The sequence below is a fragment of the Varroa jacobsoni genome, unplaced genomic scaffold (genome assembly GCF_002532875.2).
Source record: "Varroa jacobsoni isolate VJ856 unplaced genomic scaffold, vjacob_1.0 scaffold_517, whole genome shotgun sequence".
NCBI classification, from domain to species: Eukaryota; Metazoa; Arthropoda; class Arachnida; order Mesostigmata; family Varroidae; genus Varroa; species Varroa jacobsoni.
The window spans coordinates 53,701-68,580 of record NW_019213419.1 but is presented as its reverse complement, the minus strand read 5'-3'; the positions used below and the strand labels follow the sequence as shown (position 1 = coordinate 68,580).

The window sequence follows — 14,880 nt, the reverse complement described above, 5'->3', positions numbered from 1 at the left end:
TTATTTTCGTATCTGATTCAGTTTTCATCATCTGCGGTCGACCGTTTTAGAAATAAGTCGATTCAGTTTTATTTTTGTAGAGTTTCGCAGATAAAAATATGGTCGAGTACGCACATTTTTGTTTTTATGATAAAAGTAGCAAAATGACATAAACTTATCTTCGTGTGGCACCCGAACGTACAGCCAATTTATTTAAATGGTTTGAAATTACTCAAATGGTCGATGTTTGCTTACTTGGTAATATCACGGCTACTCGCGTGCCAGCCTTGCGCAGTTCTCGCAATAATTCCATCACCCTCTTTCGAATTTGATCGACCACTGCGAGGAGCATCTTTCGCATCGAAATTTCCGGGACGAAAGTGATATAACCATCGTTTATCATGATGAAAACACATTTTCGTCATAAAGAGGACAACTTTTTATAGGCCTGGGCAGCATTTGTGTATTTACCATAAAATGAACAATATAACAAATCTATGTAAACATTTCCCTTATCCTCACGGCGCCCTGTTTAAAGTCTGAACAGGGACATTTCAACAATCTAAAAAATTACATACAGAAAGAATTGCGGGTAAAATATTCAAATCATATTATCTGAGAAATAAACCAGTCAATTAGAAAAACAATATCTTTCCGACAACCCAATATAACAGGTGCAAAGATACAAACCCGCGCAATCAACTACAATGAGACGATAATAAACCATCTCTTGAAACGCTGTGTGTCTAACAAATGTGTTGTTTCTTCGAAGAGTACACTCAGATAAATGCGTGTCTGACAAGAATATTTTTGACCATTTCCCTCATTCGTATATAACTCGAAATTAAAATCGTAATCTAGTCGGCACGACAAGACGCTAGCCACTTTTATTACGCAGCTTAAATATCACGGCGTCGCCGATATACGCGTACGAAAGACACAAAAAAAAGCCTAAAATGCTCATCCAGTCGATTCGTTTATGAGGGGCAATGGTTACTTCATAAAAACAAAGCAGCGGAGAAAAGGTGATACGCTTCTACGTTAGTAATGTCGAGTAATTTTTAGACCTTATCAGATTTTCGAGCAGCGTGGGCAAATAAATCAGCAACAATGTACTACACAAGTCTATCTAGGACCAATGAAGAGGCATCTGATAATCAAGCAACGTTCCATTGCCTGGCTTACACATACAATGTATAGACAGTACGTATCCAGGTCGTATAAAAGTGCAATCTGTATTACTCATCTTGTAAGTAGCTATTACCTAAGGTACACATCATTTTTTCACAGCAAAAGAGATCACAGACGATCCGGCAAAGGCAATAATCATGGTGATAATGTCGCAGCGACATCATCAAACGGCAACAAAGCATTCGAGATTCAAGTTATGAAAGGGCACAGACTGATACCAAACGGATAAACTGTAATGAAAATCTATATGCACGCAAACGACATGTACCAAGTATAATGAGAAAAGGCAGCGGAAGTCCGTCCCAGTCTGCTGATTTGTGGAAAACAGCGGCCTACATCAGACGCCGCTGCTAGGCCTAAACAAATTTCATTGGACAAATTCTCATCAGTTAGGCTGGCGGTAGAAAGCAGATCATTCCTGTGCTGATCATAATTATGATGATGGTTCTAATGATGCTAGTATAACAGAAGTCAAGAATTTGGAAAGGTAGTTGAAAGAATCGAAAATATGTATACTTTACATATTTTCCATTGTTTACATACGTCACAATTAACTAATGTCAAGGCGACCAAGACGATCTGTTTTCTAAGCTCATAAAAGCATACACACACACACACCTGTGCATTTTTTCGAGGGACCTTTTTTCGGCATATTATTTTGTAGATGAAAAATGCAATTCACGGTTCTTGCTGTTCTGTTTTGCTGAAACGATATCTCGTGCATTGAAATATGTCTGATTCAATTTGTGGTTTTACTTGAAATGGATACCTTGAAATTAACTAGTCCAGCTAACCACGAGGTATCTACCAAAACAAGATATGGTACCAGGAGGTTACTGTCTAAAAATACCCATACTGCGAGTCTTTCCATTTGAAGCTACCAGGTTCCAACAAACGAGCTCGCCAACATCGCAACAACAACGCTAACGACGCAGAGTAGCTCCAAATAGATACCTGGTAACTGCAACATTTCGACTAAATACGTGCACCAATGCAAGACGCTGGCAGCCCAAAGATGCTTTTTGCCCATCATTGGCGTCACGCACTGGAAAGGAAGTAGGCTTTAAAGCTTCTCTTATTAATATCTTCCCTAATCTTCAACCTATCCTTGTAAGAGAACCATGAAATGATAAAGCGGCAGAGGTCAAACGTTCTTTCCGCACACGAAGCCAGTTACCGCCAATGCTAACGTGTGTTTTCATGCTCATACAATTATTGCGCTTTTTTTTAGTGGGCTGGGGCGCCCTTGATCGGCAGATGACCAAGTCCGCACTTAGACTGGCTGAATCATTCACAGATAGAAATGTCACAAGGAAACATCCACATAAAGATGATATCATTTCCATTGATTATTTGACACTATAATGTTTACCGTATTGACACAATATACACATTTTTAAACAGTTTTACAAGATAAATACGTAGACCATGTAACCCACAAAATCGGCGTGATGCATGCATTTAAAGAATGCTATTAATTTGCGTTCGTAGGCTTTCACGGAATAACCTTTACGCCCTGAGTTATTCAAGTAGTTGCACATTATTTCAAGCCCGTTGTTTTTCAGAAATAATGAAAATGGCTTCTTGTACATTATAGCTCAGATCGTTTATAGCTAACCGCTAAATTGGCTGCTTATCGACATAACATAATTTTAAACTGTAATAGTCTAGTGCTGCAATAACCAATTCCTAAACATGTACGAACGTTAACGCCGTCACAACTGCGAATAATATTACCCTATAGCAGACGATAACGTCCCGTATTACACGCCAACAAGCATGAAATCTAGACAATAATCATTATAACTCTCTCCTTCAACTTGGTTTAATCGCATCTACAGCAATATTCTTTTAAAACAAACTTCATGGGCCTAGCTAAAACTTAAGCATAAATTACCTGTCTCGAGACTGTTGATTACCTTTGCGGTAGTTAGTCTGTAAATAATTAGGAATTACCCCGTTGCGGAGCCTATAATGCGCTGAGTCCAGAAATAGCAATATATAATAGCACCCAAACAGATATAGAAAAAAAACCGATGAGATAAGATAGTCTGCGCGTAACACGAGGTATAGATTATCGAAAATTGAGTAAAATAATTACTGACGTACCGATTTCGCTGGGCTTTGGTTGACAGAACTTTCCGCTAGAGATGCTAGACAGTGTCGGATACTCTCCACCATCTAAAAGTTCAGATTAAAAAAGGAGTCGCAGAAAACGACGCTAAAATACACAATAGGTCGAATATATATGCAGCTACACTTAAGCGTTCGTACTAAATTTTTCGAAGTCGTTATATTTATTTGTACACATGTCCACAAGAGGTGATCTTTTTTAACTAAATGTTCGTCATTTTCAAAAAAAGTTAGACAGCAGAGTCTCCTACTTAGGAACGTAAAATTATCCACATGGTCCTGTAGAATACTTCTTGAAGAGACGTAACTTTAGACCGTTCGCAAATTCTCATTTTTTTAGCTGATTGTTTATAATAGAGTAAGAAACACTCTTGATTTTCATGAATTTTAAAGCACACTCAGCAGCCACACAGAGAACGTTCTGAATAAAATATGCTGGTAATAAGTTTTGATACTTTTAAGAATTTCAGTGTATGTTTCAACTAATTCATATTTCATTTGCGAGCAACAGCACCTCAAAAATGCTACTGTTGATCGTGTAGGGTTTTCATTACCTTCCCTAACAAATGATATTGAACTTAAAATCTATCGGATGTCTCTTAGATCTTAGGTGGTTGAGAAGCGTATACGGTTGACGACTAGCCGCTCGGCCGAATATTTGAAGTTTGCCTGAATACGGATTGATCTTCATTAGTCAGACACACACACATTTAAGCCGGATCGTGTGCCTCTCCTATACGGTCAATGTAATGATAGCTGACTCTATTAATGATGAAACCTTTGAATTTGAACCGGTGAATTTGCTTTACAAATCAATACTAGCCAGACCGGTATTGGCCAATGTATTTTAGCGTGCGAGGCATCCTCAAGCAGACCCATAACTAGGTACAATATATAAAATACCGCAGAATTATTTTAGTGACTCATAACGATTATACACAAAAAGGTTGATCAAGTTAGTAAAATCACGTCTCTACTACGACCCAATTCGACAACTGTGCTCTAGTGTCTTATCTGATTTATATAGTATGATCTGATGATATGACACAGATATATATACAAAATATATGTCGTGTTATTTTAATTATCTTAACTTTTTTTTTGTTAACCTGTGACATTCTTGGCGATCGAAAAACTAAAAACATTCATGTTTGACTTTGGCAAATTATAGGTGAATTGGGGCACGTATTGGTGTGGAACATGATGAGCACTGCGAGTTGGAGAATCATGTTGTGTAATTATTAAGCTCTTTTAGGAAACAATTCGTTTTGAACTTGTAGAAGAATCAAGCTATTAGCCGAGGAAAACTTGGCAAAACACAGAAAAGCACAATATTTAGGTTAGTGAGTTATTTGATTGTGAGCATCTAGACAGGAATACGGCGTAATCTATCCATTCTACCGATTTAAAATCTAATTTCCGTACTGAACGTATTTTCACACAATAATATAATACTATATAGCATTAAAAAAAAATATATATATAAAGCAGAAAAAAAGACCTGTTTTAACTTAATATATCCGCATAAATTGCTCCGGCAATAATTATTAAGGAGTTATCGTAATCTCTCGCTAATGACAAGTTAGATATTAGCTTAACGATTGAAAATTCTCGCCTGTTTTAACCTAAAACAACATAGTTAACCTATTTAGATCGACACAAGGAATATATCTGCATATAGGCGGGAAAACGTAATCATACACTTCTAAGACTGAAGTAAAAAATTTTGCAAACCTCCTCATTTTTTCACTTATTGCATAGGGATATTGATTAATAAATTTAACTTTCTCGTTACGTACGATACGCATCGCGTCTAATTTAGTAATGTATGAGGAAACGAAGTCACGTTTTACCGATTACGGATTACGAATATAATACGATTAACTAACTATAGCAATAAAAATGACAGTAAATAAATTGACGAAATTGATCATAGGTCACGCACCTCATCAGCCAGTGTATCAAAAAGCTGCTTCGTAAGCTGCTTGCATTTGATGATGTTTCCCGTGTTGATAAGAAGAGTCTCCGTAGCTTGGATGGTCTTATTTGATTGCATCTTCTCTTGTTTTGCTGTCCTTAGATTTTTGATAAAACAATATTGTAGACCTTTAATACACCTTTAATACTGTTCTCACAAATCGTCACAAGTACACAGACTGCTAGAAAGCTAATTTCACAAATGCAATAGTAATGATAATACCAGTTGACGACCCGAGCTCAGGATCAGCTAATATTTTGTAGGGAAATTCTATGGTATCGTTTCGAAAAGCATAATCTATCAGTGCTCGTACTAATCAAATAAAAGCAACTGTACCGCGGAGTTGACAGAATCAGATTAGCTAAAGGAGTCATACAATGGATACAGAGTAAGAAAAGGGCTTCACGAGTGAAGACGACCCCTTTTGTTTTTTATTTGCTCGAATTTTTCCACCGATAACCGAGAGTCGCAACCGGTTAGGTTAGTGAACGTCTTCTACGAGAACAGTTATCCTCTGCAGTTGACGACTGCTTTATATTACGAAGAACCAAGAACTCTTTTCACACAAGGTACAATTGTCACTGAGGGAAAAAAGCCCGCTTTTATATTCTTACACTAGCGATTTATTGATGCTGCCACTAGCGACCAGTGACTTTGCCATAGAGGCTCCCAGAAAGCAATCATAACAGCTCGATGGCAGGCAGCTAGAATAGATGCGGTTACAATTCACCACACGTATCCCCACGATAAACCATCGCTGACCGTCGTCCAGCCTCCACCGTAAACTCACCGTACTCTCACTCAATTTCAGCAACGCCACAACCACAACAAGCACCGCTGGCGCCGACTGATACTACAGTCGCCGAACTAAAGCCGGCGCCACCGTTCCGAGATCTCCTTTCCCTCGTTCGATATCACTCACCCAGCCGCCTAGCCGTTCTCACCCTCACGTTGGTTCTTTGCCTGCTCGACCTGGAACACTCTGTTGACAACAGCAATTGTTATAGGCAATTTTCGGAAGTAGTAGTTCGTAACCCTACGAGGGTTATCCTAGCATACCGCTGCATGACAGAAATTGAGAAAGAATTATTATGGCACAGATTAAATATTACTGTAAAACACTGAAAGATGTAGTCGAAACTGGAACACAGCGGTTACGGGACGAAGAGCAGGGAAACGCAGTAGAGTCAGCTGTATCCGTGCACAAAGCGACAAAGTCTCGCTGTAGAATGGTTGGCTGACATAAAACGCGCTTGCATTTAGCGTCGAGATAACCCACATATAAGTAACAATCAGCAAGTTTTTTGATGAAGTACGGAAACAGCTATACCCATGTGCGCTATGTGGTAATTAATATCAGGTAGAAGACAAACTATACAAGTTTTTGTCAGATGACATATTGCGCGTGGGTCCCGTGCCGGCTATGCCCCACGGCAGAATTGGCTGTTAAGATGCAGATGCGCCATCGGATACTCTTGCAGTTAAGTCAGTAAACTGAATCGACTTGACTAACTCGCGAACAGTAAAAGCAAGCATGACGGGCAAGGGGACGACCTGCGAGGGAGTACAATCTTTTTTGCAATCAGATGGTCTTTCTGGCGGTAATTTTTCTGGGTTGGCATCTGATGTTCCTTAAGCGTCCATAAGACCACGACCTAATATGCAACCATGCCAAAAACCTATCCGGATTCAGAAAACAAGAACTTAAAATATGTAGACTGAAACTCATTGGTTTGTCATTTAATAGATCTTCGCTGAACTTCTTTAATAAATATTTATAAAAGTCACCTGGTAGATTGGGTTGAATTTGTATGTGTCCTGAAGGTCGGACTGAGAAGGAATAAATGGCGCTTTTAGTAAAAAAAAAAAAAAGGAAGTTTTCAACTACCTGTGCTTGAGCAATCCACCCTCAAACAATCCCCCTTTTTCTTCCTGCCAAAACTTTGATTTTTAAGAAGTTCAAAAATTTTGGTTTAATGCTTGCTTGTCAGTGTAACTGATCAAATGCAGGACAGCTGTTGTGCACTTTTTTGATTTTAGAGAAAATATATCCGTGCTGATGATCCGTGTTTGCAAGTTGGATAAATCATCGCTACAATATCATTGTCTTCTCCCTCTCACTCCTGTCATGCAACCTAATGTTTAACGCTAAAGGAACTTGTTTAGTGGTAACCGTGGCGGATCTTCATAAAACAAAGAACGCTCCTTGTGGATGCGTTAAGACAAGCTATCTCCTTTATAACAGTAATTTGGTTAATAACTAGCCAGTTTGACAGGTTGTGCGATATACTGACGGCTAACCCTTTTAGCCAGCTAACGGTACATCGTGGCGTATTAGAAAACCACGGCACTTTCCAATACCTAGCATCGCCCGTAGTGTCACCCTGTTATTTGAATCGCAAATGTCGACTCTGTGAAATATAAGGGGCTCTGTATAGTCGACGCAACGAATGGCCACAACTTGGACGATATTTAAATTGCTTTATTCAAAAAATTGTTTTATTTTAGATTAGTTCAGAGAAGAAGCTTGGTTCCTAACATGATTTGAACGCTCCTCAAAAACACATTTCACTCAGTTTTTTTACGTCGACTTGATGATTCGAGTGCGCCTTTATTCTCAGGGAATAAATCTCCTTTTCAGATGAAACAGAAATTTTTACTAATCTAAACTATCTATACACCGAGTATGAACCGTGTCAAGTAAATACACAGTTTTAGCAAACGCAACCTGCTTAGATTAAATAAATGTTTCGAGTGTATGTTTAATACTGCCGTTCGGTGTAGCTTTAGATGGAATTTGTTTGAACTGAACAGTAAATTGTTTCGGTCTTTCAATGTTCTTGTTCGAGTTACGGATGTATAGGGCTTAGCATGTTGATTGTTTACATTGATTGATACAGACAGTAAAAGCCAACGAGCCATTGCGGCTCACAACTAAACGTATGAATATTCGTTTTTCCCGATGTCGATTGGTATAAAAATTTTAGTTCTGCTTACGCTTACTTTAGTTTTTTCTACCTCGTTCGAGTATACGTATAACAAGAAACTCAGTACTGTATCTATGTCATCCTACAGTGCTTTACGAAATTGCCCTACCTATCTACTGCAGATGTGGATTGGCCATTATGGTATTACCTTGGGCAGAACATTAAAGCGTTGAACTTGTTTGGTCCATGCGTGTGCCCTCCGAACATGTAGTAACTATTACACAATATCCGGAAGCTTTCAACATCCAACCGGGAACAGCACACGTCTCGTTCTAAAGAAAACGGTTATTCTCATTTTCTTACTTAGATGCATTGACATGTCTGCATGCGTCTGTTGATGACGACATACTTTCGAGTGACTCACTCTCATCTTACTTGTTCAGCTATTTAATAGGAATCTTGAAAAAGATGGAATTTAGTTAAGTAACAGCGTTGGCCTGTGTAAGAACAGCTACCGAGCTTTTCCATTCTTCTAACCACACGACGGGATAATTAGGACATCCATGTCAAATTTCTAATAACTTGTTCGTCAAAGTCTAGAATTTCCTGTTTGAGGTACATTTAAATTCGCTAATAAACACATAAGCCATGTTCCAGTATCATAATGGCCCCAATTTTTGGCAAGGGATTTTATAGGTTCATAACACATGCACAGGTGCAGATTACAAGTGCAGCGGTTTGAATTGTAGTGGTCAGCTTTAAACGCGAAGTGCATCACAAAACCAGCAATTTTAAGTAGCGTATATAGTTTGCGAAGGTTGTGTGTAAATCAAGAATAATCAACGCGGGTGCCGCTTTATAGGGACGTGCATCTACACATTCGCCTGTTACGTTCGGCAAGCTGAATCCCAGGTGCATCTGTTTATGCTCTTTTTTGAAAATAGAAACGAAATATTTAGACGGTAGTTCGGACATTGAGTTCTAACTCATTACACTCTGACCAGTTTCGTGAAAACAAACGAGTTCATTATGTTCTTTGGAAGCGTGGGCCTTTTGATCTTTCTGCATATGTACTGTGCTACGACAATGTTCCCAAAACACATGCTTCGATACCCCGACGTGATCCGGCAGTTTCGTGATGCAGACCCATGGTAGGTGTTAAATAAAACCGACGGTGATAAAGGCGGCGTCTACATAATGTCTGCGTTCGAAACATTCGATTTTACCAGACTCGTGATACTTATACCAGAAAAATACGACTTTTGCTGGCTGTTGTAAATGGCCAACGGCACATGGATTGTTGTAATCGAAGAGGGCGCTAACACGTCCCTCCCCATGTAAGCTGGTGCGAAAACAGCAATTTTCTATTGATAGGAAAATTGATAGGATTTAATCTGCAGAATATCAGTAGTTGCCGAGTATAATGTTAATATAGTTCTGGACGTAAAACTCGGAACTTTGTGCACAAGCTATATGCAGAACATAATTATTTTAGTTAAAGCTAAATATAAAACGTTATAATTGAGTTCATAGCCACGCTTATATTGGAAGGTGTTGAACAAATATAGTACATGGTAGTTTTATGGTTAGTTACATTAACTAAAAGGATAGCTAATACATTAAACAAGAAAGCGAATTTAAAAAAAATCGAATTTTAGGTAGGAAAACTGTAAAACGATTGTCCCTCAAGACGTGTTAAGTGTTAAGAAAATCTTTAGTTTATCGCTATATGTATGTTAAAGAAATGAACAATCTAGAAAATTAACTTTCAGCAGATTTAACGTATCAAGGGCTTTATTGGTGAGAAGGTTATCAATAAAATTGATTATACTTTATTGTTATCACTGTAATAATTTTAGGTTCTTAAAATCCCTTCCCGATTTCAATAAATTTTTCGTGTCTCAAATTTCTGTTCAAAAAATAAATCATTCGGGGGAGAGCATCTACATCAACAAAGAGCTCATGGAAATCGACGTCAAGTACGGCAAGGTTAGTGCTCGCATCTGCTTTGTGCTCCCCTGCGTTTGCACCAGAAAAAACCCCAAACTCATCCTCATTCATATATAAAGGAATCAATCATCAGCCAGTTCATCTAGTTCATGTAAAGAAGTGTATTATAAGTACGATTAAACTGCTTTCACTTGTAATCAAACATTGGAAGTAGCGGCATCAGTGGACGTTGAACAAACTTGATTATTTATTTCAATATTTTTAAATACAAACAGATCGAAGAATATCGCAGCACAATCGCAGGCATATACGGCATTTTATATCAGGGCATCGACACAATTGGGAACGGTCTTTCTTACGACAAAGCACTCGTTACCTTTAATGTGAGCATGCCTTTCGATGAAGAACCCAATGCTAGGCTGGAAATTGGTTCGAGTTTCCCGGGCATCTTTGAAGTGATAGCTATGGGCACGACAAACTATGTCCCTGTGAAAAACATCTGGAAACTGCACTCTATACCGCTACTAGTGACTGAAGAAGGTCGTTACTTCAATATTAGCTTGGACTTCATTACGGTTAGTTGTGTCACGCATGATTTATAGGGAGACAATCGTTGCTAAAGAATATGTGCCCGGAGCTGCATGTATAACGTGAAGCAGCCGAGGGTTTTCTGAATTTTACCATACAAATAATTGTGGAGATTTTATCGTTCTCTCAAGTGCATCTAAAAAATGTCGCTCATATAGAAAGCCCTTAGGTCTAGCTGCCATAACAAGCTTAAACCATATAAGAAAAATCGCTAATTTAAATCTATAGCTATGGCTTCAGTCGTCAGCCTGTCTTATTGAACATTAGCTAAACTTTAAATGTATGAAACGAGAAATGTAAGAAATAGACACACAGAAAAAAAATATTTTTTTTTATTAATAAAGAAATATCTGCATATTAGCTTTAAATTTATTGATACATACATATTAACATATAAAAATCGGCGCCCTTGGTCTCACAATGACGCATTCAGTCCTATTACAACGTGCATTTGAAACTTTTAAATATGTTGAAACCATAGGTTTCGCTCAAGTCGAATGAAGGTAAGGTTTTTATTGACAATCAGATCAGCGGTTACTTGAACCTGGAGTGGAACATCAAAAGTAACTCGGTTTTGCTGTACGGAATGCCTGGAGTCGGCGAACTTGACCCACACAACACAATCATGATCAATTTCAAAAAAGAACCTCAGTGCTTGTATCGGCAACAGGAATGCTCACAAATTAAGGTAGCACATTTTTTTGTTTGTTAATTAATTTCCTACCATAGCTTTGAAATAAAATCATAAATTACAGATTACTTTACGTAATAATGGTTTAATTTGAATAATTGGTTGTTTTCGTTGTGATCGAATCAAGAGGTGTGGTTAAGATCAGTGACAACATGTAGCTCCTTCTTTTTTATACAACGGGTAGTTCTTTTTATTAATATTATTATTAAAAAAACCTTAAACTTACTTAAAACAGGTAAATATAAAATCTGAGCTTTGGAACTCAGGTTATACCGTTAGGCCTTCATTTGAAGCCACATTTGCAACAGAATTCTCTTTGGTTGACGATCGGATATCAGCAGCCAAATGTATAGCGGAACTGTACGGTGTTCAAATTATGGATTTACATGGACTGCAATTTGTCAGCCAGAAACTCGAAAGACAGGCTAAAGGACCATCAGTTGTCGTATCTAAAATGAATGGAACGATCCTTCATAAGCACCTTGATTGTGACATTATACAAAGTGAGTAACACCGCCTAGCCGAAATTTGCTGTAGCATGTTTAAAATTCAAGAGAACAAAATTCAGATCACATGGAAGTTGAATTGCCTTTCTTTTCAATTTTGCATAAAAACAATGAAGTAATTTGCAGTCACCTTTCTGAAAACATTTAAACGTTTTCTTAGAGCAATTAAGTAGAGAAGTATTCAAAATCTTAATCACAGTGTAGCAATAGAAAGATAAAATACGCTACCTACTAAAATTCCTACTAAAAATACCTACTAAAAAAGAATGTCGGTGGTCTGATCTAGCCCTGCACACATATATATTTATTGATAAAATATTATTATGGTGCACAAACAATTCCTTAAACAAAATGTTAAAAGATAAAGATTAATGTTTGCAGAAATACAATAATAATAAGTTAGCTGAATACATATGCTGGACATTAGTACGTTCTGGAATGGAAATTTGCCTCTTTCCCGTGCTTGGTTGAGGAGACGCATGTTTGCCCGCAACGGCACTACTGCATAAAACGACCTTTCGCGCCACATAATATGTTCTAGAATTTTGACATAATAATGCTTAACACAAATAATGCCAGCGAAAAAATTCACTTCACTTTGTTCGTATGTTTATTTTTATGCAACAAATGCTCTACAATAATTGTTGGCTCAAATATACGGTACTCTCCATGTGTTTCGTCTATTTCTTTTTAGGAATAAAAGAAATGAAATATCCCGCGAGGTTACCGCAATGCGAGTGGTCGTTGCTTTCACTTAAACATGATTTGAATTACGGGAAGAAGAGATGTGATCATTTCGAGAGCTTTCATCCTAAAGAAATAGGCAAACCGGACCGTGGCGACCCGACTAGATATGGCGACGGATTAAGCGTTGCCTCGGCAAATGCAGATGGACAGTTACGACTTATGAAAGTGATAGGATCATCAATGAGGCAAGTTGCAAGTATGCCAGGGAATTCTACCTTCTACAGAAACGGTACCAAGGGTTAAGTCTGCCAGTACCAATGAAATCTCGACAAGTTCCACTAAGTATGTCTAGAAAAACCGTGGCTGATTAATGATGGTTAGTTACTTTGCGATATGTAGTTGCATTTAGAAGCTTTTTGCTTTTTTTAATTAAAATATTCTCCATTAACCTGAACCAAATTTTGGTTCCGACGCAATTTAATCTACAGATCATACACTACTGTGGCGGAAATAGAAGGGACAGAGAAAAATTTGATACCACATTCTGCCGGCGAACACGAAAATGGCGGGAGTGAAAACTCTACTGAAGTCGGTATGAACTACTGCAGTTATTATTTATCCTAGAAATATGTATATTTCATATATTCATAATTAGGTTACTGGAGCAGTTTGTCGTGAGCCCTAGAGCTGCGGCCAACTGTTTCTTGCCAAATAGGCGAATCAGTACAATAACATGCTATGCAGTATTACAATATCTGACTCTGAACTATGCACTTTATGCTCATTGCTATTATTTTGGTGATGCAATTCTGATGACATTCACCTATTTTTGGATTCGTTGTTCGGGATGATCTAATGGCACGGATATCGATTGCCACATTGACGACGATCTACTTGAAGCAACCCCATCAAACCCAAAACCTTCATGGGGCGAACTGCATGATATACCCTACAAGTCACGCCTAGTCCATCTTACCATCATTTTTAGTGCTCTAGCAGGCGTCGCAATAACCGCATTCATTAGCGTGCTCTGTTATTATTGGCGTCGGGATTTACGTAGCTACCCTCCGCATCATTCGTGATCTCAAATGTTATCTGAAGAAAGAAGCAAACGTTTTATAATCGAATCAAGTTTTTATATTGGCGTCGCCTCAGAAGAACCTGTGCTTTTCTCACCCGACATACATTAATTCATAATTATCGTGCCAGTTATCGATATATGGCCACTTCGCTCGCTTTGTAAAAACAGACTTAGTTTAAAACGTCGCGGAGATACCATTTGAATATTACTACAAGCAGCGTCTAATTACAACACATTTTTAACGTGTCCTACCAATGTAGAGTACACCCAGGGACTGTGAAATCGGAAATTTCGTTAACATGTTTTTCAACGACTTTTACGAATGTGTAATAAATCGAATCAAATTAATATAATAATTTTTTTAGCTCAGTTAGCAGTTGAATTCAAGGAAGTTAGTGTGTTACAGTCCTTTGTAAAAACAAAGTTAGCTAAATTTTTAGTTTTTGATGCCGCTCGTATCGAACGGCATCGAAGGTATTTTCAGGTTATTTATCGATCATTCATGTATACCACACTACAATATAGATAAAATAAATTCCAAATTGTTGATATACGTATGTGTAGGTAGGAAATGTATTATTTAATATAATACTTAGCAAGGTTAACCATTCAAAATGACTTCTCAGTTATAATTCGAGTTAACGACAGTGTCAATTGTGTGTGATAACTATGACTATGGTTTTATGACTCGTTGATATTGGCCAAGGTTCCCAACCAACTAAAAAATGCATATCTTTTGCTTACACACTAAACGCATAATAAACCTGAATTCCTACTTTCGAAATCGACAACTCCGACAACCAACGAACAAAATAAAACCTAACAATAAGCAAATTGTTTTATTTATTGGGTATTTGGTCTTTCTGTTTTTGCTCTATATATTCTAAACCTTTTTCTATGTATTCATAATAGGCGCTAGCTTGAAAGTGTGTGCCAGATGTGGGAAAGAATCAAGAGCAACGATCTTGGAAGACACTACGGATAACTATTAATGTTTACGCCCATGTTGACTTCTTATATAAGGAACCACTGTTGCTGGAAATATTAGACCGAAAGCTTCTAAATTTAATTTCACGTCAACAATCTTCCACAACATTATGCGTATACTTCTCATGTTTTACCTTATGCAGGAGTGCCTTACACTCTACAAGTGCGGTATCATTATTCAG

General features: G+C 37.8%; 2 protein-coding genes across 15 annotated transcripts in view; one reads left to right on the top strand and one right to left on the bottom strand.

Moving 5' to 3' along the window:
* Gclm (Glutamate-cysteine ligase modifier subunit) overlaps positions 1-8,553 on the bottom strand; it is a 19,885-nt gene extending 11,332 nt beyond the window's left edge. For 2 of the 10 annotated variants that reach the window (XR_002680779.2, XM_022834324.2), the window contains exons 1-3: positions 5,896-6,065; positions 5,249-5,378; positions 3,280-3,351 (exon numbers count right to left, since the gene is read on the bottom strand). Coding sequence is in view for 9 of the 10 variants with exons in the window: in XM_022834324.2 (XP_022690059.1) it covers positions 3,280-3,351; positions 5,249-5,378; positions 5,896-5,942 (249 nt within the window). In the remaining variant the exon portion in view is untranslated. The other 8 variants (XM_022834327.2, XM_022834329.2, XM_022834328.2 and 5 more) reach the window with 8 other exon arrangements.
* A 101-nt stretch (positions 8,554-8,654) lies between these two features.
* On the top strand, positions 8,655-14,557 carry LOC111261090 (uncharacterized). Of its 5 annotated transcripts, none has more exons than XM_022834315.2 (8): positions 8,655-9,359; positions 10,149-10,197; positions 10,434-10,733; positions 11,228-11,434; positions 11,673-11,940; positions 12,638-12,875; positions 13,119-13,222; positions 13,531-14,557. In XM_022834315.2, the coding sequence occupies exons 1-8, from the start codon at positions 9,238-9,240 to the stop codon at positions 13,710-13,712; spliced, it is 1,470 nt and encodes a 489-aa protein (XP_022690050.1). In that variant the 5' UTR covers positions 8,655-9,237; the 3' UTR covers positions 13,713-14,557. The 5 variants fall into 5 exon arrangements, with proteins under 5 accessions (XP_022690050.1, XP_022690048.1, XP_022690047.1 ...); XM_022834313.2 differs by having other exon boundaries at positions 10,068-10,197; positions 11,273-11,434; XM_022834312.2 differs by having other exon boundaries at positions 10,068-10,197.
* Positions 14,558-14,880: the final 323 nt, after the last annotated feature.